The sequence below is a fragment of the Acartia tonsa genome, chromosome 2 (genome assembly GCF_053477335.1).
Source record: "Acartia tonsa isolate MP-2025a chromosome 2, ASM5347733v1, whole genome shotgun sequence".
In the NCBI taxonomy this organism is placed as follows: Eukaryota; Metazoa; Arthropoda; class Copepoda; order Calanoida; family Acartiidae; genus Acartia; species Acartia tonsa.
In genome coordinates this window covers 46,959,151-46,986,218 of record NC_137261.1, presented here as the reverse complement: position 1 = coordinate 46,986,218, position 27,068 = coordinate 46,959,151, and the positions used below count along the sequence as shown (strand labels likewise).

Sequence of the window (27,068 nt, the reverse complement as noted above, 5' to 3'; positions counted from 1 at the left end):
GGCGATTATCCCCCCCCCCCAAACGAATTTGGGGGGGGGGGGGGGGGTTATTTTATTCGCGCGTTATTTTACCCCCCCAAAACCGAATTACCCCCCCTTTAAAAAAATTTTACCCCCCCCAAAATTAAAAGCTTGGACGCCCCTGGTTGATGTTATTAAGGTGAAAACGATGAAACATCAATAATAATAGATCTATAATCAGACATTCAATTACGTCTCAGAAAAGAATTCTTATTAAAAATGTTTACACATTAATGTTTAAAAAGTAATAATAACACTCAACGCTATCCTATGATATAAAGTAGTAAGTTTTTTTGTCTGTGCATAAGATTTTGATAACGTCCTAACTGATTGAGTTCTCCATTTTATGAATGCTTTTCATAGGTTCCTGGATGGTTTTAGGCAATTAAATTTTCATATCTAAGTTTTAGGCTATTTTTCTACTTTCCTTACTCCTTCCAATACAGAGCTTCAATATGTAGTGACTTAAAATGAGCCAAAGCTAACACCTTGACCGATTTGATTATACAATTGTTTTTACTTATCCAAATAATAACTAAACTTTAAAGTAGTGGGTCGATCTACAACACCCCCCCCCCCCTCCCCCCGCCTTATTAAGGGTGCATTAAGAGCCAGTTAGCCTAAATTTACAGGAATGAAGGAATGTCTGAATTTATGTATGCAACAGACGCGTAGCCAGACATCAGGCTAATCAATGGATATATTATTACCTGGATCTTACACCAGATTTTCATGCTTTCTAATAAAGTAAAAATCGCAGCGGGAAAAAGTAAAGATTCCCTCCTTCCACTCCCTTTAAAACCATCCCCTGATCTTCTAATTGATGAGAAAAACAACCAATAAAGGAGTTCCATGTTAGATTGTCGACAAATTTTTCCATTGTCATATTATCCACGAATATTCAATATTCATTGGCTGATGACTGCCTCTACCAATGAATATTCACAAATTACCAATCACAATCAACAGAAACAAATGCCATGTACTTTTGAAAATCTTGTCAATATTACATGCATGGAAAACAAGGATGACAAATTACAGAAGTATTAAAGCACAAACATATTCAAAGAAATAATAAAATAACATTAAGAGTGGTTTAAAATCAGAGAAATCATCTTGGATTATTTTAAAGCAAATATAATTCAGCAATTAAGATACCTGTCTCTTAAAAGCTGCTGAAAAGTAGTCCGACCGTCATGAATGTTTACATTTAATTATGCTCTATATTTATAATGTAGAAACGATGAAAAGAAGTTTCAGCCAACTATCTTTTATAGGAGCCTAGACAATTACGTTTCTCCCAAAGTGTTTAAGACGGACAGTCAGATTGACATCTCGAATTATAGAGTAGCTTTGTCGCTCAAGGCAAAATAATAGTTCTAATATAGTAATTTTTCATTTTAATATCTGTGAAAAGCTGTCTATAATGCGATGCGATAAATAACTAATTAAAAATTTCGTATGTAACCACAATTATATTTTTTTAGATTCCTAAGATCTGTAAAAAAAAAATGCAAAAAAACTTGGATCATATGAAGGAAATGAAGTCATTTCTAAAAAGGACAGAAATTTCCTTCCAAAAAGGACAGAAATCATTTTTTGGCAACCATACTATAAGATCAGATTAAAACCAAAAAAACTTTAATTTTTTTTTAATTTAAAAAAACCACAAGAGAAAGTCCTAAGAGAAGCTGCGTTCCTAAAATTTCAAATATGTAATATTATTTTCTACTATGTATATGATCTGTAAATAAGTTTAGTAAACAAAGCTCCCCTTTGTATTGACATACTAATTAACATATTTTTACAAAACAAACTTTTTCAATATAATTAATGAAAACTAAGTATATTTTAAGTTTGAATATTTGAACATTTTCAGTAGCAAACCTACTATATAAGTCATCACGTTTCCCCTTTCCGACTATCATGTCTTGTTAATTTGATTCTTCTCCTTTTTTTCTCAAAGCTTCTCTACTTATGGACATAATCGTATTTGATACTTCGAAGCTTCACAATTAATTTTGATTAATTTTTTTCTATTTAATAATGGGGGAGGGGGGGGGGAATAAAATAAAAAAAGTTTTCTGAAAATTTTGGGGAGGCCTACGGCCGTCCCCCCCCCCCTGGATGTCCCTGGATGCCTGTAAATTATTTACTGTGTCTTACCCTGTAAATTGTAACAGTGGCTGTGTAGTGTGTAATGTTTGGAAAAATGCGCGAACTCTGGATTAAAACTTTAATTACATCAAAATTACTCTATTAACTACTTTTAAGTCTATAACTTTAGAGCAAGATAGAGCTCACCAATTTGTGAAGGAAGGAAAATCATTATTTCGAACAAGAAAAGAAAAATGCCAAAACAACCTGACATAATGTTAAGCAAATTTTTTTGGGAGGTGAGGGGGGGGGGTGCACTTGCTGTATATTGACAGCTGAATATTACATCCATCCTTAATTAAATAACAAGTCTTTCTGTGTGTGTGTGTGTCTGTCTGTCTGATAAAGTCAATCAGCACATTGTACTGGAGGGACGTTTAGAGTAGCTGCGCTACTGAGAATATTATACAGACTGTCATACAATAATTATTGTAGAGTTGCTGTGTTTAAGATATTCAACATGTTATCAACATAAATCTATGGCAATTTCTTAAAATTGGGGGAAATTTCCAGGGCTCGGCAGCCATGCATAAGCAATTTGAACCAGTTTGGCTGCTTTAAATATTTTACTAAACAGACGAATTACCATTATAGCTTATCAATGGCTTAAGTGCGACTTCCAGGTCCTGCAAATTATCTTTTTTATTTAAAAAAAGTTATCATTCTCACAATTTACCCCATTTTTTATTATTACATTACATTTTAAGGCAGTGAATATACTATTTAGACTTTGAGCATAAATCACACGGCATTAGTTTAAAATTTGTATTTGTATGAAAACGAATTTTACCTTTTATGAACCTAATCCCTAAACTTAACTCAAAGTCATGTTTCCAATTATACAAGGGAAGCTATAGGCATTCAGTTCGTATGTCCGTAATGTTAAGCTGTGATCGTTAACAACAAAACGTTAGCAAAAATTAGTTGTTATATTTATAAAAGTTTTTTTATCGAAATATGTTATATAATATAGTTTTCCGTGGGTATTAAATTTAAAAAAACTGACTAGTTTTAAGGCTCGGGTAACAAAACTAGTATTCATTCTGGTATTTTTATTTTGTTTTCATAGAAATGATGTCATACATTATTTGTATGAAAACCGGTTCTCATCCAGCGGCTTCGAAGCCATACAGGAAAGCATTTTTAATATTATAGCAATGAAACTGCTGTCATTATATGATAATATCATCCTTGTTTAAAATTTTCTTTTAAAATTAGATTTTAATAAATCAATCCTTAAATCCTAAAAAAAAGTGTTCAAACGAAAATTTGGTTCCTACGTTATACAGAAAAAATGAAATTAAAATGATATTTCAAAGAATTTGACTATAATGATAAACAAATTGATCCCTTAATAGATTAAGATCATTGGTGGAAATGTTTGGACACTCTTAATTTTCTTTTATTGTTCCTTCCCTCCCTCCCTGCCTTGACAAGTAAAATATATTGGTATCATAATAATTTTAAATTTACATAAGTTAATAGATGCAAAATTCATCTTCTCTGAAAGTGGGACAATTTTATTATCTATTTCAAACATTTCTTAACTTCACAATTAAATATTTATAATCAGAATACACATTTTCATGATATTTGGACTTTCTAAAGTGTATGGCTTTCGTAGAGGATTGAACTAATTTTGCACATAAAATTAAAACATACTTTTTCATCTGACAAAATTAGCATTTTCAAATAATCTTATTTCTTTGTCTCTAACAGTTACAACATCATAAGCAGTAAAGCAATACATTTTCCCCTTATCAAATGCTTAAAGCACTGAGTCTGCTTAAAAATACTTTATTATTCACGACAAAGGGTTATATATACAAGTTGATTATGATTGATACAATATCGACTTTTAGTTTCAAGATCTATTATAATTAAGAATGCATTAATAAGGATATTAAGTATAAATATCTGAATCTTACTCCAGCTAAGTGATGCTATTCGGATAATGAAACGGTGTAATGTTAAGATAAGCTTTTCTTGGAACTTTAGACCATTAATTTAACTTTATTTGGTCTAACATCGGGCCAAGAGCTGAAAGAGAGGTTATGGTTTATAGCACAATATTATCATACGCTTTATAGAATGAGATAAAGTCACTATTTCTTTTATGCTTTAGGAGCAAAGTTCTTCTTATTCTTTCTCGGTATTTCTTTGTTATTTCTTTTGTCAATTTTGCTCTGAAAAATTTTCTTAAATATTTCTCTTGTTTTTTTTAACTCGGCATAGTATTCTAATCTTAATTTTTATACTTATTTTTTCCTTTGACATTCTTTTTAATATTCTTTGAAAATTCTTGAAAACATTTAAGCCACTTCATACTTGCTGCCATATAGTCGACGTAATAATTAAGCTATGATTATGACGAACTAAGAGTAAACCTCACAGAGAGGTAGTGGACAATTGGGATGTTTATTACACTAGTCCCAAAAGTTTTATAATGGCTTTTTCTTATTCGTTGGCCTTAATACTTTAGGGACTTTGATTGATTCGTTCATTAAGTTGAGAGTCCAAACGTTTCAACCACTAACTTTAATCTACAGAAGGGGGTAATTTTATGTTTTGTCATGGGGGAAATGTACATCAATATATTGATCATAGTCTTATCCCTTATTCCTTTTAGAACTTTTTTTCCCTTTTAAACTTTCCGTGAACTAAATGTTTCCAAAGCCTCCCCACATGGTTAAAGCTGTTCTTGCTAACTTATATGTTTGTTGTTCTTAGAAAAAAGCAATTTCATGATGCGGCACTTTTAGTTTATTCCAGGTTTATAGCTTAAAAAATGACCGAAAAAAATGTGTTCTATATTTATATAGTTTGTACCATTAATTGAAATTTTGGTAACTGAATTAAGATTGGCATAAAAATTAGACAAAATAACTAACGAAATTTTGAATTTATTTACATATATATGCTAAAATTTACCCTAAATGTCACAATGCTTCGCTCGCTTTCAAAAGCAGTCAGCCTTTTTTTTGTATGAAATGAAATCTGTACAATTTAGAAACTAAGTCTTGGCGACCGAGAAATATCAATTCTGCCAGTTGATGGTATAAAATACCAATTGAGTCAAAATTGAACAAAATTTATGTACACCAATTTTAAAGCCTTGCTTACTCCCCACTTTGGGAGGGTAATTTTCCAGTGACATATTTTACTAGGGCAATTTATGATTTCACATATTTTTTCTTGTATATATCAGGGATACAGGGAGAGGGTAATGGAGGATATTATAGCAAACAATATTCCATCCTTGGGGGCAAATGAATTGGTTTAAAGTTATAAACTTTTACCTAAAATAATTTTTAGATATCAAGTACATAAATTACTATTTTTTTTTTTTAATTACTTTTGTCCTTTATTGTCATACCATAAAAATTAAAAAAAAATAGTTAACAAACAGAAACCGAAAATTATTAGAATTAATAGCTGTATTAATGTTTCTAAAGAACATAAATAAAACATTTACAGCTATTTATAAAAATTATACAAAATGATTTGCCACCTACTCATACTATGTTTTTTCTTTTTTTTATGAAAGGGTTGAATATCCCTTTATGGTAAAAGAATCAATGTGTCACTAGAAGCTAGTGGCGCATCTCTCTGTGTATATATAATTTAAACACCATTACCACAGACAAAAACATATATTCACACTTACATTAAGAAAGTAAAAGGTTCGAGAACTTATTTTTTTTCGTTTTGCTTTGGTGTAAGGGTCAACCCCCTCTTAATTTGTTTTGGTTTTAAGATATAAAGTTATATTTTTTACTTGGGGCAGCCATCCTACCCATGCATTTCCCAAAAGTACCTTAAAGGTGTTTACGAGATCTTTAAAAGTAGCTGAATCAAGTTTGAAAAAAATAACAGGAAAAAAATCTAGTTCTCGCACTCATTGCTAGACTAAGAAAAGGTTCTATTACAGATAACATTGAGAGGGAAAAAAGTGAGGGAAATCTTTAATTTTGTGATTAAAGCAAAAATGAACACCCATCTTTCTTCATTAGTATTAAAATAAGTAATGATTCTTAATTAACTCATAAAAAGTCGAACTGGTCGTATGTCTAGAGTCAATTTTAAAAACACGGATTGGGGGCTATAAGTGATTTACTTTCAAAATAGAGTCTCTTCTAAAAGCTGTGAAAAAAAGATTTATATAAATAGAAAGATGGCATTTTATCTCTCTACTATGAGAATATGTTTTTCTTGTCATACAGATTATTACAATTCTTATCCTGTTAGAAATAGAATAAGAATAAGTGTATATTTGTGTGTTAGGTGAGATCGCTAAAACAGCTTGTGACTTTTAAAAAGGTGGGGTTAAAGAGGAGGGATTTGGGGAGAGGGTACGCCCCACCCGCTAAGGGTTAAGGTCCAGGGAAAATATCTTTCTTGTTATTCGTATCTCTTTTTTGAAAAATTATTAGAGGGATAATTATAGCATATTAAGGAAGTCAGACTGACAATAATAAATGTAGAAAAGTTATTGGTTAAAAAGTATATTATTTTTTCTCCCTCAATATTATTTGTAATGATCTATCCTTTATCTATTTTCAATTAACTAGGAAGAAGACGAAGAAAGTCACTCAAAAAAATCCTGACGTCATAAAAATGAGGGATTAGGAGAGGAGGAGCGGGAAAGAAAACTCCTAAAGAAGAGATGGATAATCCCTCATTTTTATGACGTAACATTGAGCGACTTTCTTCGTATTCTTTAAAAAATGGTTATTATTACTTGGATTTTACAACAGATTATCATGTACTCTAATGGGGTGAAACTTGTAGCAGCTAAAATAACGTCCCCCCCATCCCCATTTTACACCATCTCCTCCCCCCCCCTAGTTATCCTTGTTTTATTTTGTATAATATTTATATATGCATCCTTATGTATGCATTGACAGGAAGAGATATATACATATTTGTACAATTCACGTTTACATTTGAGGCCTGTTCAATTTTTGTTTTTCTACGTTTCTTTGTTTTCTCTTAGAAAATAATGGACAGGTCTAATGTTTGTATATTGTATACTAGTTACTACACCTCAGAAAATAATGGACAGGTCTGATATTTGTATATTTTATACTAGTTACTACACCTCAGAGAATAATGGACAGGTCTAATATTTGTATATTGTATACTAGTTACTACACCTCAGAAAATAATGAACAGGTCTAACATGCGTATATTGTATACTAGTTACTACACCTCAGAAAATAATGGACAGGTCTAACATGTGTATATTGTATACTAGTTACTACACCTCAGAAAATAATGAACAGGTCTAACATGCGTATATTGTATACTAGTTACTACACCTCAGAAAATAATGGACAGGTCTAATATGTTTATATTGTATACTAGTTACTACACCTCAGAAAATAATGGACAGGTCTGATATTTGTATATTTTATACTAGTTACTACACCACTGAAAATTATGGACTGGTCTAATATGTGTAAATTGTATAATAATTACTACACCTCAGAAAATAATGACATGTCTAACATGTGTATATTGTATACTAGTTACTACACCTAAGAAAAAATGGACAGGTCTAACATGTGTATATTGTATACTAGTTACTACATCTCAGAAAATAATGGGCAGGTGTAATATGTGTATATTGTATACTAGTTACTACACCTCAGAAAATAATGACAGGTCTAACATGTGTATATTGTATACTAGTTACTACACCTAAGAAAAAATGGACAGGTCTAACATGTGTATATTGTATACTAGTTACTTCATCTCAGAAAATAATGGGCAGGTGTAATATGTGTATATTGTATACTAGTTACTACACCTCAGAAAATAATGGTCAGGTCTAATATGTGTATATTGTGTACTAGTTACTACACCTAAGAAAAAATGAACAGGTCTAACATGTGTATATTGTATACTAGTTACTACACCTCAGAAAATAATGGACAGGTCTAATGTTTGTATAGTGTATACTAGTTACTACACCTCAGAAAATAATGGACGATTCTAATATTTGTATATTGTATACTAGATACTACACCTCAGAAAAAAATGGACAGGTCTAACATGTGTATATTGTATACTAGTTACTACACCTAAGAAAAAATGGACAGGTCTAACATGTGTATATTGTATACTAGTTACTACACCTCAGCAGAAAATCATTAATTTTGATACAAGTCGACACAAAATGTAAATACATTATCGTACAGATGAAAGGGAATAGTAATCTCATTCTTTTGAAGCAAAAGTATCATGTATTCTCTGTACATGTCTGTTTGACCAACATAAACATCTAATCACATCTTGGATGATAAATGCCTATAGGGAAACTTTCCTAATTTACCCATTTTGGCAAATAATTTTCTAACTGTTCTATAAAGGAAGTGTGTATTTTGGCGACGCGAATATTACTCTTTTTTCTTTTCTTGCTAAGGAATTTTTCTGCAAATACCCATAACCTTTTTTCCTGTGTTACCACATGAAGGTACCAGAGTAATGCTAATAACTTCCTTGCTCATCAATATGCAAATATGAATAAGGAAAAGCACAAAAATAAATGTTATATTGATAAAAAAATCTTATAATTGACATTTTGACCTAATCAAGATGTTTAACTAAACACACTGTAGTCTGTAGTTTTGAATAATAATGGATTTATTATACTTGGATCTTACACCAGATTATCATGTTTCTAATAAATATAAAGATACCCCTATCCATCCCATTCCTCCTAATGTAAGAACGAACTGATTAATAAATATTGTCCATGTTAGCAACCTAAATTGACGACAATTTATCCACGTAGATTCTACATCCATTTGTAAAACAATTTTTAAATCAAAATAAATAAGTGGTTTGAAAATATGATTTACTTAAAAATCTTTCAAACCGTTATTCTTTAAAATTATTGGATCAATTTTGCTTCGTCTGGCCTTTTCAACACCTTGACGTAGAATTACACCATAACAAAATTAAGGATCATAAACAAAATAGGAGAGGAGTTGATTTAGAAAAAGATATTCAAATATACAACTAATACAAAATCTTCTTGTAATTGTTTAATTTGTAGGACATTTTAATTATTTTTTTTGTGTGTTTTTCTATTAGAAACATTCATTCATGTCAGTGAAGAATCCAAAGTCGATACCCAATTAACCCTACGAGAATTGGCCAAATAGATTGATATAATTTATTCTATATTATACATTGGTCTACATAGGGACAAGAAAGAGACAAATAATAGAGATACATCTGTATTATTAGAAGGCGGGAAAGGCGGGAAAGTCAGGAAAATAGTCTAAAACCACCCCCAGAACTTTCATATAGATTCCCTGAAAATAACAACTCATTTTGATCACCAATTTATAAAATCTTAAGCTTCAGTTAATAAACCTTACTACCTACTTTATAAAATTAGATGTTTCAAAACAAATATTTAAAGTAAAATTGTTTTCAAAGCTTAAAACTGTAAAAGGATATTGCTTACCAAATTCTTTTTTTGATAATTTTTCCCATCTCTGATTTATTATATGAATAGATTGATATAATTGAATTGATATGATAGGTAGGAATAACAAATGTAATTTACACATCAAGGCCTGATCCTCAAATATTCAAATATCCTCATAATAAATTAAAAGGATCTCTGTGTTTTTGTCTGCTGTATCAAAGGATCAGCTAACCGCTGAACCGATAGGGTATCTTTTACAGTGTAGCTTCTCATAAGTAATGGGTAGGTTTGTAGCTATTTTGGAGGAGGGTACCACCACATATCGCATGAGAAAGTGCCAAAATAAAAGAAAATATGTATAACTAACGATTCCTACCTGATATTTTTTGGTAAACAGCTGATCTTAACATATAGATTGAAAATAAATAATTTTATGAGACTCGTGAGGCCTCTAGGGGCGTAGCCGCTAGTAGTACATAAAAATATGAACATGAGGTTGTGATTACTCAATTCCCTAACAGAATCTGTCCAGATTAAATTGAAAGCTTTTCTAAAGTTGTATATACATATATTGGTCTGGTCGTTTAATTGATATTACTGGACATTGAAATTGCCTGTTGATAGAATGCTTCTTGTATTTTAAAGGTTCTTTTTAGAGTACCAACATTTTGTGAGATCTTTAGCTACAAACAGAAAGACCTTACTATTTTACATTATAGGATTGGCCTTTTTGTCCGTAAATCAATGTAAGTTATTATCCTTTATTATGGGCACATATTTATCAACATATTATCCAGTTTTTGACCTCGAGGTCAAAGGTCAAAAATATGCTTTGCTTAATACATATAATAAAACTTTTCTATAATTAGCATTGGTCCGTCCGACCGTGGCTCTGGATAGCGCTAATCATTGAATTAGGCATGTACGAATTGTCAAATCGATTTCAAACTTATTATGGTGATTCCTATAGTAGCTAGATACGACTAAGAAAGCGTAGCAACTCCGTACGATTATTTGCTCAAATTTACAGAAGTGTTGTGGCTTTAAATGGGGTATTCCTGTCCAGTTTTTTGTTTAGGAATGAATATTTCTTACCCGAGGGAATAAATGATGGACCGATAGGTCATCATTTATTCACGAGGGTAAGAAATATTCATTCCTAAATAAAAAACTGGACAGGAATATCATTCTCATTTAAACAAAAAACTCATTTTTTATGCTAAAATGTGGTTTAATTTTGGTGTTCTTTTCAAAAAAATATTATAAATATGAAAAAAGGAGATTATTTTCTTTCTTTTAGTAATTAATAAAAATTATAAAATCTTCCAAAAAAAATTAAAAATCTTCTAAAATCATACCAGGGATATAAATGAGATACCATGGAAATAAATGAATATTTACATCCATTATTTAAGGGGTTGTTTATATGGGAATGCGTATTGCATAAAACAACTACTCAAGTTTGGAAAATAAGACAGCTATTGTTTACTTACTCTGCTTTTAATTAATCTGTGGACATGTTTTAAAATATTATTTTAGTATTTGTGTCAATACGATCATAACGATAACCAATAACAATACATAGAATTATGAAACAATTGAAAAAAATACTTTTTTTGTGAAAAAATTTACCTTTCTTTTCGAGACTAAAATTAGTTGCTTAAATTAAGGCATAAATATTTGATAAGTTTCATTAAATAACCACAAAATTACCCATGAATGGATTTTAACATGGAATTTTTAAAGTTTTTTTTAATATTTATTTGGAGCAAAGCATCTCTATAACACATAAATTTAAAGATGGGAGTTGCTTAGTTTATAAAGATTTAAGTACTTATATCAAACTAGATAAATCTACTTTTTAATAAAATTATTCAGTCTTTGGTCAGCCTTCCTATGAGAAGCTACCCTGTAAAGGAGAACCATATCGGTTTAGTGGTTAGCTAGATACTTCGGTACACACAGACACAGAGATCCTGTTATTATTATATGCGACATAGTTGACCCAGATTTTTATGCATATTTTTTATGTTTATTTTGGATTTACTCATCCTTGCTCTAATAATGACTTGGTAAAACAATTTAGCAAACCAAATAATGATAAATAATTTTTACAGCCCAAACTTTCAATTACCCGTAAAATACATACATACAAGAAAAACCATATTGATTAACTTTATTTGTAGCAAAGCCACTGTAACAATCATTCAATTAAAATGGAAGAATAATCGTTGTTGATATTATTTCCAGTATGGCTTCGAAACCGATTATTATCCCTTGGATTAGGACCGGTTCTCAGCCATACTGAAAAATCATGTATAGAAATGTATTTCAAACAATTTTTCACGAGTATTAAAATAAGAATCATAAGATTAATACTAGTTTTGTAAGCACAGGATATAAAAATATTTTTTCATCTTGATATCCGCGGATGTAATTTTTAGTAATTAATAGATGTAAAATGATCCATAAAGTTTAGATATGCAATCGGTTTTTTTTGTAGACCTCTTATTTTTGTAATTTAAGTTTAAAAAAAATTTAAAATAAAGTTGGTTTTAAGGTACTAAAACGCAAAAAAATAAAAAGAAAATTGCCATTATGAATTAAAATAGTAAGATCTTTAATTTGACACCTTACTTTTTAAATTCTTTTGAGTAATTATTGAAAAAAATTATTTTGTTCAACCCCGTTGAATCAAAACTTTGAACTTTAGGAGCTCATCACGAATGGGTGAAAAAAAATCCTAAAAAAAGTGATTTGTTGAAAATCTTCTTTGATTATAATATCCATTGATACAATATTTTCAAGTACTATTTTGCTTTTCAGGTACGGACACAGTCCTTCATGATGGAGACAAAACTGATTGCTTCTTCAATAATCAAGGTAAATCTTTTTTTTTATACGGCATTTAAATCTATCTTGGATTTTCAAAATTTATAACTGAAAACGAAATTATTTTTTATTTCATAATTGTTATGGGTATAGTCCCTTTCGTTGCAACGGGGGCGATACGTTGTATTTTTAAAATGGCTTTTGATAGATTATTTTAGGTTAGGTTATATTGGGTTAGGTGATTACCCCACAGGGTTAGGCAATTGGCCCCGCAGGATTGGAGCCCACCGCAAGGGCTAGAAATAGGAGAAAAGCCACTGTGAAAAAAACGAAGAATCGCCCCTTAAGGTGCGTTGTCACGCAAGGGACTATACCCATTATAATTATTATATTTTATTAGGATGGCTAAATAAAAGTTAAAACATAATGGGAATAACCCATTTTCCAGAATGGCCTCAAAGTTGTTTGATGTCAACAGAATTAGAACCGGTTCTCAGCTACATTGAAAAATCATGTATAGCATCGTATTACGAATATAGAAATAAAAATCATAAAATTAATAAAAGTTTTTTTAGCCTCGAGACAACGAAGGCCTGGGAATCCGCGGAAAGCTGTCTATAATACGATGCGAAAATAACTAAGTGTATGCTCCCTGAATATAGTTCAAACCCTAGGGGACGGGGAAAATATTTAAATTAATTTTCCATTCCCTCTCCCATTCCTAGGCCACATTAGTGTGCAAGTCCTTGTAAAACAAGGATGACAACATTCATAAACATTTTTTAGAAGGAAGGACAAACGAACAACAACTCTTAAAGATTGTCAGAACTTAATAAATAGAACATTACGACTAAGTAAAATTTTACATATTTTTTTGGCAAAAATAAGTAAATACAGGATACAGTAAAAGGACATAATTTCATTTTTATGATTTGTTGTCCTAGAAATCATCTTCCAAAAATCAGATGGATAAGATGTTGTCAGAAGTTAAATATCCTTATGTTTTAAATGGACGCACGGACTTTCTGGTAACGACCCTAATTATAGAAAAGCTTTGCTCTTATAAAAAAAGTAGGTTAACACTCCATACACAATTTTATTGCAAGAAATCAATAAATGAATTATTAAATAAATAAAAAAGGTCAGAAATTGATTAACTTCTTTCCAGCCAACATAATTGCATTACGTTCCCATCTGCAGGGCTCGGCAGATATCCATTTTTGTGTGGCTAGGCTGTTGTTAAAAAAAATAATATAATACTGGTTTGTTGAGTTACGAGCGGATGTCCGTATTCTCGAAACAAACTGCCTCACTGATAAACTAACTGTGTGTTGCGGTGCTGTGGCTACCAAGCCTCGCTTACATATACTAAGAAATTCATTTTATATTTATTAAAAATTATAGCTTTGTCATTAATCAAAAGTTGCATCTTAATTTATAGTAGAGCTAATACCTTATGTATCTAAGGAATAAATGTATTAATATCCAGAAAACTACCTGGTCCAAGTAGCTGAAACCTTATCGTCTGGTAAAAAATGTCTTTCTGTTCTTTTGTAGGGACTTGGCTCAAGACATATGCTGGACAGGGTCCCCACCCTGTTGGTAGAGTTACTTATATCTCGTGCCCCCTTTATTATTTTACTTCTGACCCTTTCATCTTTCATCTTACATTTTAAATTTGTTTTTTTTTGTGATTTTAAGTATGTTACAATTTTCACTCAATTTGTTTCTCCAATTGTTTGCGTTGGAAGGTTGGAACACCTGTTTTTGGAAAAATATATAATTTAAGAAAACAAAGATGTACTTGTTTTCACATGTTTAATCCATCAATATCATGAAATATCAACAAAATAGATTATCTATCTATTAACCCTTGGGGAGAGGGAGGTTACTTTGGCTGTATTATATTCAGAAATACTTCTAAAGAAACTTATGCCATTTAAATTTTTTAAGCATTTTATCTTTATCAAAAGCTAAGATAATTGGCCTAACAAGATTGACAGAGAAAATAGGGTGGGGGACGCTAACCCCTTTATCCCCCCCGAGGTCCTTAAAGGATTAATCTTTCTCTCTATATATATTTTTTATAAAGTTTTATCTAAATATTACTCTAAAACAAAGCTGTACTTGTTTTCATATGTTTAATCCATCACTATCATGAAATGTTATTTTTAAACTAAAACTCATAGCTTTCTGAGAATTAATATTTTTGCTCTAATTTTTAAAATTATTAGTAATTATTATGTACAGTTTGTATAGTCGACATGAATTGTATTATAAATTGGCGATGGAATTTTTTTTTTTAATATAGCTAAGAAATTGTTTTTTGGCTCTTGACACTTTTTTTCAGTGTAACAAAATGGACAAACAACCTTTTATTGGCATAAAATTCATCTTATTTTACAAAGGATAAGACATTGGCCGATAAATTGACGTACAACCTCAAAATGTTCATAAAAAAATACTCCTTTTGTAGATTACAATAAGTGGTTGAAACATTTGGACACTCAACCTTATGAATTAAACATTGAGAATTCAATAAAGTCCATAAAGTTGTTAAGTCAATGAATAACAAAGCATAATTATAAAACTTTGGGGACTGGTTTAATAAACAGCTCAATGTTTCCTCCCTCTCTTGTGAAAAACACGTAAAGTAAGCTTACATTGACAAGTCCTTACATCCATTGCAAGTTTTAGAAAATATGGATATAAGCACAGGTATCTAAAGGGATAAGACAATGGCCGATTAATGGATGTACATTCCTAATAATGATTCACAAAATTATCCCTTCTGTTGATTACATCTAGTGGTTAAACGATTGGACACTCAACTTAATGAACCAACATATCAAAATTTGATAAAAAAAAGCCCCCAAAGTTGTTAAGCAAATTAATATGAAAACTTCATTTTAAAACTTTGGATACAAGTGTTGTAAACAGCCCAATGTCCCCTCCTTCCATGGAAAAAGCAAGATATATATATGTTACAATTGCTACTATCAAAACACTTTTGACATCTTGTGTAAACATCACTGAGAAATAAACTTTTACTTTTAATCCTCTTTTATTCACAGTGGATTACTGATGGAGATTGAAAATAGTTCGGAATTTTACCAGTTTTCACAATAGAATATTTGTAGATATTTAAATGTTATGAAAATGGAGTATTTGTAGATATTTTCCATTTATTCACAGTAGAATATTTATTATATTCTAAATCTTGAATTGCTTAGAAATAAACATATACCCTCAATCTTATTCTATATGCTTCGTAATATTTAGGTATTTTCTTGATACTTGATTTAGTTGAGATCCTTTAAGATTAAATAATTTTCATAGTGTTTGTTTTTCCCTATATATGGAGAGAGAACATTTTGTTTTAAAAGATTATAAAAATACATTACAACGTGAACACGTTACATGAACAATAACATTATTCAAAATTTGCATTTGTCATCTATGTATCTATCTATCTATGCATCTGTCTGTTTGTTTAGCACCTATCTATCTATCTATCTATCTATATATTTATCTACCCATCTATGTAAATATCTATTTATTAAATTATATGTTTATCTATTACCTATCTATCCATGTATATATTTATCTATCAATTTATCTTTGTATTTATTTATCCTTCCATCTATCTGTTTATCTAGTACCTATCTATCAATCTATGTATTTATCAATGTAATATCATCATGTCCGTCTCTATAGCTAAATATCTATCTATCCATCTTTGTTTTATCTATCCACCCATCTATCTTTTTATCTATTTACTAATGTATTTATCTATCTATTTACTTGTTCAGTTAACTGTCAATTCAACAATATTTCCAGTGTGGCTTTGAATATCCGTTGGATTATAACCGGTTCTGAGCCATACTGAAAAATAATGTGTCGTAGTTTATTACAGATAATTGTAATAAATTAAAAATTACCGGCAAGAGGTTAAGAAAACTGGAATTAATCTTTTTAAAACCGCAGAAAGCTGTCTATGATATGATGCGATAAATAACTATTCCTGTATTTCTAGGTGGTACTAGCCAGCCTGGTAAAAAGTCTCGGTACACAGAAGCATTGATGGGTGATCCAGTGAGTTTAACATGTAGTATCTGCTACTCTCAGATGCTTAGCAGGAAACAATATCATATTATCTTTTAAATATCATAGAACAGGGAGAATACTGTCCATAAGAAGTTAAATTTAAATAAAATACACTGTGAAATAATAACTGGATTTTTGTTATCAACGTACCATCAACGTAGTTATTTCGATTATGAAAAGATGCTTAATCGACCTTGGAATCACTAACTAAATACAAATATGACAATTATAATCCATATCTATACGAAGGATTTTGAAATGTTTAACATTAACCATGTGGAATATGATTAATGATTATAAAGTTGCTATGCAAATAATACCAAACTATTTCAAGAATCAGCAAGAAAAATATGATTCTAAAATGCATAAATTTAACATCAGAGCTATCAGTTTTGTACAGACGGACGGACCGACCTTATTGTAGAAAAGCTTTATTTTCATTGAGAGACAAGTATTGAAGTAAAAAGTATAACTTTGTATGACGTTGATGTTAATATATAATATTGCAAAATTGCTACAAATGCATGAAAATAATTGTCACGGATAAAGGGATAAGAAGTTGGTAAAAATTATATTAATGATAAATACAAAATTAAAGGGATTGCCACTGCAACTTTTATTGACTAATACTCTTTTTCAATGTGCGCTGATCTTCGTCTGCTGATCGCTACTGCGGTTGAAAATTGCTGGCTTACAGCTAGCTCCAGCTGTAGATTGTCTAAAAATCCAACTATGACTGCGTATTCATAACTTTAACCTAAATTTAATTTAGAAGTCCACTCCCTAACTTTTGATTTAAAAAAAAAAGGGGGTTGGGGATATGTACTAAAGTAATTAAAACGCCGATGTAACTTTATTCCTAAAGACTTGTGTAAAGTTGATTAATTTTGCACTACTCTTCTTTTTATTAATGAAATTTTCAGGGATAAAGTCAATAGGTGAATTTGTTTCATTTTAAAAAAATATGCTAATGTTTGTTTATTATTGTTTGGCATTACGATTTTGCCTTGGAAACATAGTCTTAAATTTTTCAAATGCGTTTTTTTACTTATTTATTTTTTAAATTATAAACCTGATTACGAATACATTTTTTGACTAATCCAACTATCAATTTATGTCTGGAAGAATTATGAAAGAATGCATAATTGTCTTCTATTATATAAGAGCAGTTTCAGAGCTTAAGAAATTTTTGTCCTTGATATTTAAATATTTCAACCAGGGCTCGACAGACATTTGTAAGTCGTCTGTAAACCTTAGGGAAATCAACCTTTTTAATTGAAAAATAAGCTGACCGAAAAATGACAATCCCTATTATCAAAAAATTTAAAAAGATGATATTGATAATTGTACCAGATCTAAGATTGACCACTCTGTAATCTACAATCTTGATAGTGATGCTGCTATGATTTGGGATAAGGAACAGATATATTTGAAAAACTATTTTTTTCACAAGCAAAATTATGATTTTAAAATTTCTTAGTCATGGAAAAATGTGAATTTTCATTTCTTTGATGCAAGGTCGTTTTTTGATTTTGCAGAAAAGTTAGCTTTCTAATGTCAAACATAATTAAACTTTTTCACATATTATTTGACTTTTAGATGTTTTAATTTGAAAACTTACATTTAGAATGAAAATATCGAATTTCAAAGATTGAATTACATGTTATTAAACCCTTCTTGGGAACTTTAAAGACCTTTTCCAGACCTTCAATACCAATTAATTAGAATTAAAATTGTTTCTATGCCATACTTAAAAATTATGTATAACATGTATATGTATATTATGTATCTTATTATAGACATTTTTCCTCGAATATTAAAATAAAAATCAGAAAATTATTACAAGTTTTGTTAAACCAGGCCTTCCGCCACTTGGGATATCAAAACTTGTTTTGATCTTACAGTTTTTCATATTAATATCCACAGAATGCTGTCTGTAATACGATGCGATAAAAAACTATTCCCAATATATCTTGAAAACAAGGACGTGTCTGTGAAATGGGAGAAGGATGGAGTACCAGTACAGGAATCCAACCTTGTCCGCAGCTACAGGAGGAACGTGGAAGAATTTGTGCTCAGGTAAAGATTTTGATGACAATTAGTGAAATCACATTAAAGAAGGTTTACCAATGTATAAGTATAGATGTATATTCATAAGTATGCTAGCTAATTGCTTTCTGCTCTTTTGGCTGTGTTTATATTTACGACGCTATTGGCTGATATTTGAAAGTCCTTATCCCGTGGGTAAGGTTACATTTAGCTTGTGCCTCTTCTTTTTTTTTACTTTAATTGTCCACCTATTTACTAAGAAAGTTTAACCTATGTGGTAGGCAGATTGACATGTTAATCATTATAAAAGTGATGAAAAAATGTCTGTGATCATATTCTTAAATAATACTTGAAGTCTTATTAAGTTTGACAGATAAAATGATAATTTTAAAAGGGTTTTGTTAAAAAAACATTTAATGTTTTTTTGGGGTTGATATAATGTTGCCCACTTAACTCTTACAGGAAATATTCCATAATGCATCATTAAATGGCAGCTTCACATTTGCCCTGAGAAAGCTATTAAGTTCTGAATAGCTATTTGTATCAACCGAAACATGGCTAAAAATATCAGGATAATTTCTCATATAAAAGTATTAGGATCTATGTTCGTATGTCGGAGATACTCTGTAACTACTGAACCGATATGGTTCTCCTTAACAGTGTAGCTTCTCCTAGTTCCTGGGAAGGTTCATAACTCTGGTGCACCTAGAAGCATCTAGAGGAAAAGCCGTCATTTAATATATAAGTTTAGCTCTTATTAATAATTACAATGCATAAAAGAAAAGAAAAGTAGATTATGTTATGCTTAATTATTAATAATTATGTAGATAAGCATAAAAAACTCTCACTAGAGAAAAAATGTGCTAGAATCTCTTTTAATAATAAGTGGAACACCACTTTACCCCATTTAAAGAAAAAAACAAGGATGAGAACATCCATAAGTAGCGAAGCACAAAAATATCATGAATGGGAATTAGGGCAAGGTAATTTTAAGAACACCCCTAGAGTTGCCCCCTCCAATTTCAATTCAGTTTTCAAAAAGAGTATTTTTATTGCTTTAGGGGGGATTTATCTTGGCAGGTCGGTTGTACTCTCGGTATAAGTAAGATTTTAAAAAGTGTTCGTATTGCATCTTCTTGTTTTTTTTGTAAATAATTAATGAAAAAAAATAATTACCATTTCCTATTTCTTTCTTCTCAAGGACACTATACAAAAAGAAAAACGAGAAAGGTTTGAAGAAGATTAACATATAAAATGACAAATGTCAAGGCTCGGCAGCCGCAGGTCAGGCGCGACTAAGCCTCAAATTTAAACCTGTTTGAATTCTTTGAAATAAAAAAAATGTTGGTCAGGTTTAAACTTCCAGCTGATTTTAAAATTATAAAAAGTTGATTTTCCTGACGCTTACAGGCGGCTGACGCGCGGCTGCCGAGCTCTGATAAGTTTACACTAAACTTTATTTGACAAATGCATATTACATTATGTCGTATTTAGGTTCCAGAGTATATCCGATGCCTACCTGGGTAACTATACCTGTATCCTGGTGACCAAGGATGGACGCCAGGTGGACAGACAAGTTCTGGAGGTGTCAACTCTGCCAGCTCCACCTGTCTGGGTATTAAGCCATACTGATAAGGTTTAATGTTCATTCAACCATAAAAATTCATATTATATGTTATAATTGTTTGTCAGAATCATGGTCCCTTGTCCTTACCTTAAAAAAGAAACAATAAAGATTTAGATTGTCCCAATTTTCCTATCATCTTTCTTTACAATGCGTCAGTAACCCATATTCTTGACTCATCTCTTACTACTTTTTTTAAATATGGCAGGTGTTATACTTAAATTTGCCTTACTATTGGCACTTTACAATAAAGCTCATGGGTAAATAATTATATCTTTGTGATAATTGTAGACTTGAACCTAAAACCCAAGAACAATAATTCTCCAGCCAAGCACCCAGAATAGTTATTCACCTCATTTATCATAGACAGCTTTCCGCAGATAACAAAATGAAAAACTATGTTATTTAAACCAGTTTTGTTATATGTACGAAAGACCTTGAAGAACAAAGCTGGTATTAATTTTATGTTTTTTTTATTTGAATATTCGTGAAAAATTGTCTGTAATACGATGCTATACCTGATTTTTCAGTATGGCTGAAAACCGGTTCTAATCCAGCGGTTTCGAAGCCATACTAGAAAACAACTTCCGATCACACATGAATGAATATTATAAAAAAAAACCCAGGTTGTTATGGGTGCTCAGAAAGAGGAGTATGTGTTGAAATGGAGAGGAGAAAGTAAACTGCCTATTATCAACTATGTACTGGAATTTCAACAGGAAAACAGAATTAAACTTGTATAGATTTAGATGTTTAAGATTAAAAGGAGATTAAGTCCATTTGGCTCCTAAGGAAAGATACAAAGCAAGAAATTTTATCAAGTGCGAGATTCACAATTTAATTTTGTTTCCTTATTGCTACTGTTTGAGCATGAATTGGATTTTTTTTTATGTTTTAAACCAAAATTGTAGGGTAGGTAATGAAAATTGTTAGTGATTAGTTTAATAATTCTATTTAATATTCTTGAAGTTATTATTTTTATTCTGTAATTAGGTGAACAGTAAACAAGGATGGATTTCTCTTAACATTCCTTACCAGGTACTGTTTATATCTATTATATATGAGACTACAGTAAGAAAAAGTCAGCGGCCCTGTTCATAAATTATTGTTAAAAAAACAAGTAAAAAAAGCATAGATCAAACAGTAATTTTTAGCAAATTTTCAGTGATCATAAAAGTAGGCGAAGAAAAAAACAAAAACTTAAGCATAGAACATTGAAGTATGAAAGAAAATAACTAAATTGAGTTCAGGGGCATGCATAATGGAGGTATCAACCCCCTGGCAAAATTGAGGGAGGGATACCCTTTCATTGTCCAACCCCCTAACCACTAAACCATTTACACCCCCAACGACAAGTATCTACAACCCCCTACACCCCCCTTTATACAGCTAAGGGGGGTGACACAGACTGTGTTAATGATATATCTTTTGTTGACACACAAAGTAAGTTGTATACTGGATGCTCATTCGAAACGGGTATCCTGACATTGGGCCGTTTATTACACTAGTCAGCAAAGTTTTATAATAACCATTTCTTAATAGTTGACTTACCAACTTTGGGGACTTCAGTGATTTTTTATTGGTTAGTTCATTAAGTTCATTGACCAAACGTTTTAACCACAAATTGTAAGCTCTAGAAGGGGTAATTTTGTGAATCATCATTGGGGATTTACTTCAATTTATCAACCATTGTCTTATCCCTTTAGATCCCTAGTATAAAGCAGAGAGTTTAATTAAATAGTTAGATAGTTAATTATCATAAAACTTAAAAGATACAAAGAAGAATATTTTTAATGAGGATTAACTTGCAAACAAAATAAACTAAATATTAAATATTTTACTTTTATATAATTTTCTAAATATTTGAGTGAATTGTTTAAGTGTTATGAGACTAAAAGTAAAACTAAACTTTAGAATTAATTTATATTGTACTATTTTTTAAATTGCATATTCATATTTTATATGTAGAAAGAAAGAAGAAGTAAAATTTATAAAATTTTAATAAAAATCAAGATTAGAAGTATGGTAATCTAGCGGCTATCACCTTAGAGGCTTATTGAGTTCTGACACTCTACAAGGGTTATTGTTTGTTTGTCCTTACGTCTGATTTTAAAGCTTCGCTTATATGAATACTTAAATTCTTTACTTTTTTGATATTGCAGGCTTACGGACAAGAGTACAAGGTATCAGGACTAGAGGAGAGCCAGGAGTATGAAGCACGTGTACGGACCCGGACTAGGGTCGGTCTGTCGCCCTACAGTACGGTTCTACAGTTTGGAGCTGTTACACACTACAGTCAACCAACTAAACTGTCTATGTCAAGGTTTGTTCTTGTTTTAAAAGCCCTATTTTTTTCGCCCCTAGCATCTAGGAAAGGGCGTTGGAGGTCTGGAAAATAGCCTAAAACCACCCCAAGACATATATAAATCCTACCCGAAGAATACAACCAATTGCTGCTATGTCAGGTGCACGACATAGATAATTAGAGCAGAGGAAATATCTTGGGGCAAAATCAGGCGCAACTTATTGCCATGCACAGTTAGGACTTCCAAATAAAGGTAATGCAATCAAATCAAGGTTTGACCATATACAACCATACCCATCAATAATTAAGGTTTGTTTTAGAGATACACTAACGTAAGATCTTGCGGTGTATCCCGTCCTCAATGGCTATCCTAGACTATATTTTGTATGATGCTATGCTTTACAAATAATTTATTTCAGAATGAACCAAGAAGAGGTTGATAATCTGTCTCTGTTTTCAAATTCTGGACAGGTATTGTCCTGCTCCAGATATATTTTCTTCCTGGCGTTATTTCTACCTGGATTAATACAACGGGCGACCACTCAATTATTCGCAATTCACGGATAAATATTCAAATTTTCGTTAATGTTTATTGTATTTGATTAGTAACGAAGTTACTCTATAATTTACTTTGTCCGTCCGTCAGTCTGTCAGGGTAACGCTATGGGAGAAATGTGATTTTTTTCGGATGCTATTAAAGATGAAGAGCTGAAATTTTTAGTAAAGATTGCTATGACATATGCACATCTAATCTATACATTGTATGTCCATCTGTCTGTCTGTCTGTCTGTCATGCTTCAAAAGATGTTAACATTTCAAAAAGTTATTCTCTCTCTTGGCTTCATAGTTATGAGAACTTAACATCTGCTCTATAAGGGACTTTGCCTGTTTGTCAATTCGATGATTTTTTTTGTGTTTCGCTACTTATGAATGTTGTCACCCTTGTTTCAATTGATAAATAGTATTAAGAAGCAACCATCACATTTATCAAATAATTTCAAAAATTTCATATGAATTAAATTTTATTTACAGGAATATCTTGACTTTAAGTATAAAAAATTTAAAAATTGTGAAGTGTAGCTGCGAAACTAAAAAAGATTTGTATGTTTGAATCTCGTTTATGCCATGACAATTTGATGTTTATTACAATGAAACTTTATCATTATCAGTATATTAAAACCAAATGTATTAATTCTAATTTTGATTTCGTATTTGCCCCTGTTTAGTTCAAAACTTTACTTTCTAAAGTTGTTTCATATTATTTATCACAGTAAATTTCCAGTAATGATAAGATAGACAGTATACTGTTTTACAAAAATAACTATGGCTTAAACCCCATAACAAATCTCTACAATGCATTGCATTCTTATTAGACAGCTAAATCAATTTTGCACATTTTCCTTTAGATTTTATTTTGGACCTAACAAAATGACCCTCCCTTCTATGTTGATGTATTTTTTATTTTAGTTAGACAGAGTACCAATATAGGCCTATCTACATTTGACATAAACGAAAATTAGAGTATAGATAGTCCCTTTCGTAACATCGCACCTTATGGGGCGATTCTTCGTATTTTTCACAGTAGCTTTTCTCCTATTTCTAGCACCTGCGGGGCTAATTTCCTAACCCTGTGGGGTAATCACCTAACCCAATTTAACCTAACCTAAAATAACATATAAAAAGTCATTTTAAAAATACGACGAATCGCCCCTTATGGGGCGATGTTACGAAAGGGACTATTCACGAAAATTTTAGTTATCTTTGTAAAGGTGGTTGTAAATTGGGCCAGATGAATAAATAATTATATTATCAGCTAACTTTATTTTCGATCAGTGCAGTTTTCAGTTTAGTTTTGCAGTGCAGTGTCTCTTTTTATAAAGTGTTTATGCACCTCAGACAAATGGATAAAAAAGCCAAAAAATACATAAAGTCAAAATAAACATCTTTAGGTTTTAAAGGAAAGCAATATAAATCTGATTTTGAAACAGCGCAGCTACTGAATAACTTTATTTTCAGAAAATGTACGTCCGTCACTTCAAAGTAAAAAATACTGTATAATGCTTGTTTACTGTTTTTCTAATTGTAAGGTTGATGTTGCTGCTCTATTTAAAGACATAATTTTCCATTTATAATTAATTTTCATAGTTTCCCTAGAGGCATCTAGGGGCGTAGCCGCTGGTTTTTATATATTTTGCAGTTTCAATAAAGCATCGAATAAGTTTTGTTCCCAAAAAACAATCAAAATATATATTATTACATAACACTGACAAAAAAAACCTTTTATATAGTGTTAGATTGATATCATGACACCTAAAGATAAAATATTTTGCCCAATTTTTTACAAAATGCAAAATAAAAGTTTTAAGTCTATAGTTCTTGAAATGGACTAACAAATTATGTAAAAGAGTATAACTCTTACAAATTTAATGGTAATTTTAAAATTTTTATTTTTTAATCATTTATGGAAGCACGAGGCAAAATAGTTTTTCTTTGGGTGCCATTTCTTTGTTTTCAGTTAAACATAAGTCAAAACAAAATTATTCAAATTACAGTTTAATAAGATTGAAATAAAACTTTTGTAGAATTTTTCTAGCTAGCAAATTTTCAAAATAAAATATTAAGAAAAATAAATACTGAAATTATTATAATCATTTATTTTATTGGTCGATTATGAAAGGACGCCTGCAAGAAATAACACGCTTTAACTGCTGAAAGACTGCCACAAGAAGACCCAATACCCCAAATTTAAAGCCTTCAGCTTCAATAACAAAAAAGTTCTAGGAATTTCAAAATAGCATTTTATGTACAATGGAATTTTTGAAAGATTTCCAATGCTCATAAAAGAAAAAACAATATTAAATTACGTTACCTAGACATAAAATTATAACCTTATCTTTGTCAGAAACTTAGATTGCCTGTAACTGATTACATTTTTACAATAAAAACACCACATTTCATAGTCAAAATCTATGAAAAAAATTCGATTTAAATTGCATTTTTAAACGAAATTCATAGCGGAAACAAAGGGGTAAACTAATACAAGCTTAGCTGTGATTGGTTGTTAAGCTGATTCAGCCTTCTGATTGGCTACAGTACATTCGGTACAACGCAAGTAAAACTTAATTTTTTTAATGATTTTGACTATAAAAATGGGTATATTTATTGTAAAAATATAATTAGTTACTGGAAACCTAAATTTATGACAAAAATAAGCTTATAATTTTGTTTCTAGGCCACGTAGATTAATTTTAAAGTTTTCAACATGAGCATTGCAATTCTTTCAAAATTTCCATTGTACATAATATGTCATTTTAAAATGCCTAGAACTTTTTTGTTATAGAAGCTGAAGGCTTCAAATTTGGGGTATTTGGTCTACTTGTGGCAGTCTTTCAGCAGTTAAAGCGTGGTATTTCTTGCAGGCTTCCTTTAAGACTTAATTAATATTTTATATTAAGAAGAATTGACATTTTTAAGTTGTATTTCTTGAAACAGCGTATGATGTCCAATAAAAATGACGTCATATAATACAAATGACCAATGATAGGCCAGTAAAGAATTTACCATTGGTCAATTACAATTTATACTGGCCTATCATAGATCATTTGTATTGTATGACGTCATTTTTTATTGCACACTATACGCTGTTTCGTATTTCAATACTTAAAATAATAGAATAAAGATTCACCTTGGTGTAAGTACAATTTATTGATTTTATTACAATTATTATTTATTAAAAAAAGAGAATTTTGTACTTAAACTTGTATTCCTCACGTGTCATACATTTATTGTCAATAAATGATTTATTTATAGTTTGACTTTTTTTTATTTTAAAAAAAACTTGTGGCTTCGCTCCCTTTAAACAAGGATGACAACATCCATAAAATCGAAGCTCTAAAATAAGAAGGAAGACAAACGAACTATAACTTTTGTGGAGTGTCAGAACTTGATAAGCAAAACTTGAATTTAAAAAACAAAATTGTACTTAAATTTGTTGCTAAATTGCGTAAATACAGGATACAGTAGAAGGACATACTTTTTTTAGGATTCGATTATAGAGATGCCTCGCTTATAATATTGTTCTTGTACAACAGTCCTAGGAATCATTTTTTCAAAAATAAAATATACTGTTATAGGTATCATCATGCAAAGTTTGAAATCTATAGAATAATTCTAACAAATTAAAATTATGAAAAGGGGTAACCGTTACGGACGGACAGACTAATTATAGAAGAGTTTCTCTTTTTAAAATATAAAAATTGCTATACGATATTTTCCATAAACTTGTTCTAAAAACAATAAACGTACTAGCAATTATTATAAGGTAGTTGGGCAATTAAGAAAAAGTCGGTCAAAAAATCGTGACAATACGATATATAATCAAATTAACTAGAACGATTGTATCCATATTCTATAAGTAGTGGAGCAATATAAGACAGAAAAAAGGAAAAATGCACAGGAAAATGTGTATTTGCAAATATAATATTTTTAGTGGTTTCTCTCAAAGTGAATAGTCGAACACAGATGGCATA

The 27,068-nt window shown here is 30.6% G+C and overlaps 1 protein-coding gene and 1 long non-coding RNA gene across 2 annotated transcripts in view; both read left to right on the top strand.

Annotated features, from left to right (window-relative positions):
* Positions 1 to 16,618, top strand: part of LOC145312584 (uncharacterized) — a 45,835-nt gene extending 29,217 nt beyond the window's left edge. Inside the window, exons 2-3 of the long non-coding RNA XR_013877071.1 lie at positions 12,449 to 12,505; positions 16,491 to 16,618. This is a non-coding gene — a long non-coding RNA (uncharacterized LOC145312584). The remainder of the gene's footprint in view (positions 1 to 12,448; positions 12,506 to 16,490) is intronic.
* A 582-nt stretch (positions 16,619 to 17,200) lies between these two features.
* On the top strand, positions 17,201 to 26,348 carry LOC145312583 (uncharacterized). The gene is made up of 8 exons (XM_080151838.1): positions 17,201 to 17,301; positions 17,915 to 17,980; positions 18,548 to 18,640; positions 20,105 to 20,246; positions 20,861 to 20,954; positions 21,229 to 21,272; positions 22,397 to 22,557; positions 22,959 to 26,348. The coding sequence occupies exons 1-8, from the start codon at positions 17,201 to 17,203 to the stop codon at positions 23,104 to 23,106; spliced, it is 849 nt and encodes a 282-aa protein (XP_080007964.1). The 3' UTR covers positions 23,107 to 26,348.
* Positions 26,349 to 27,068: the final 720 nt, after the last annotated feature.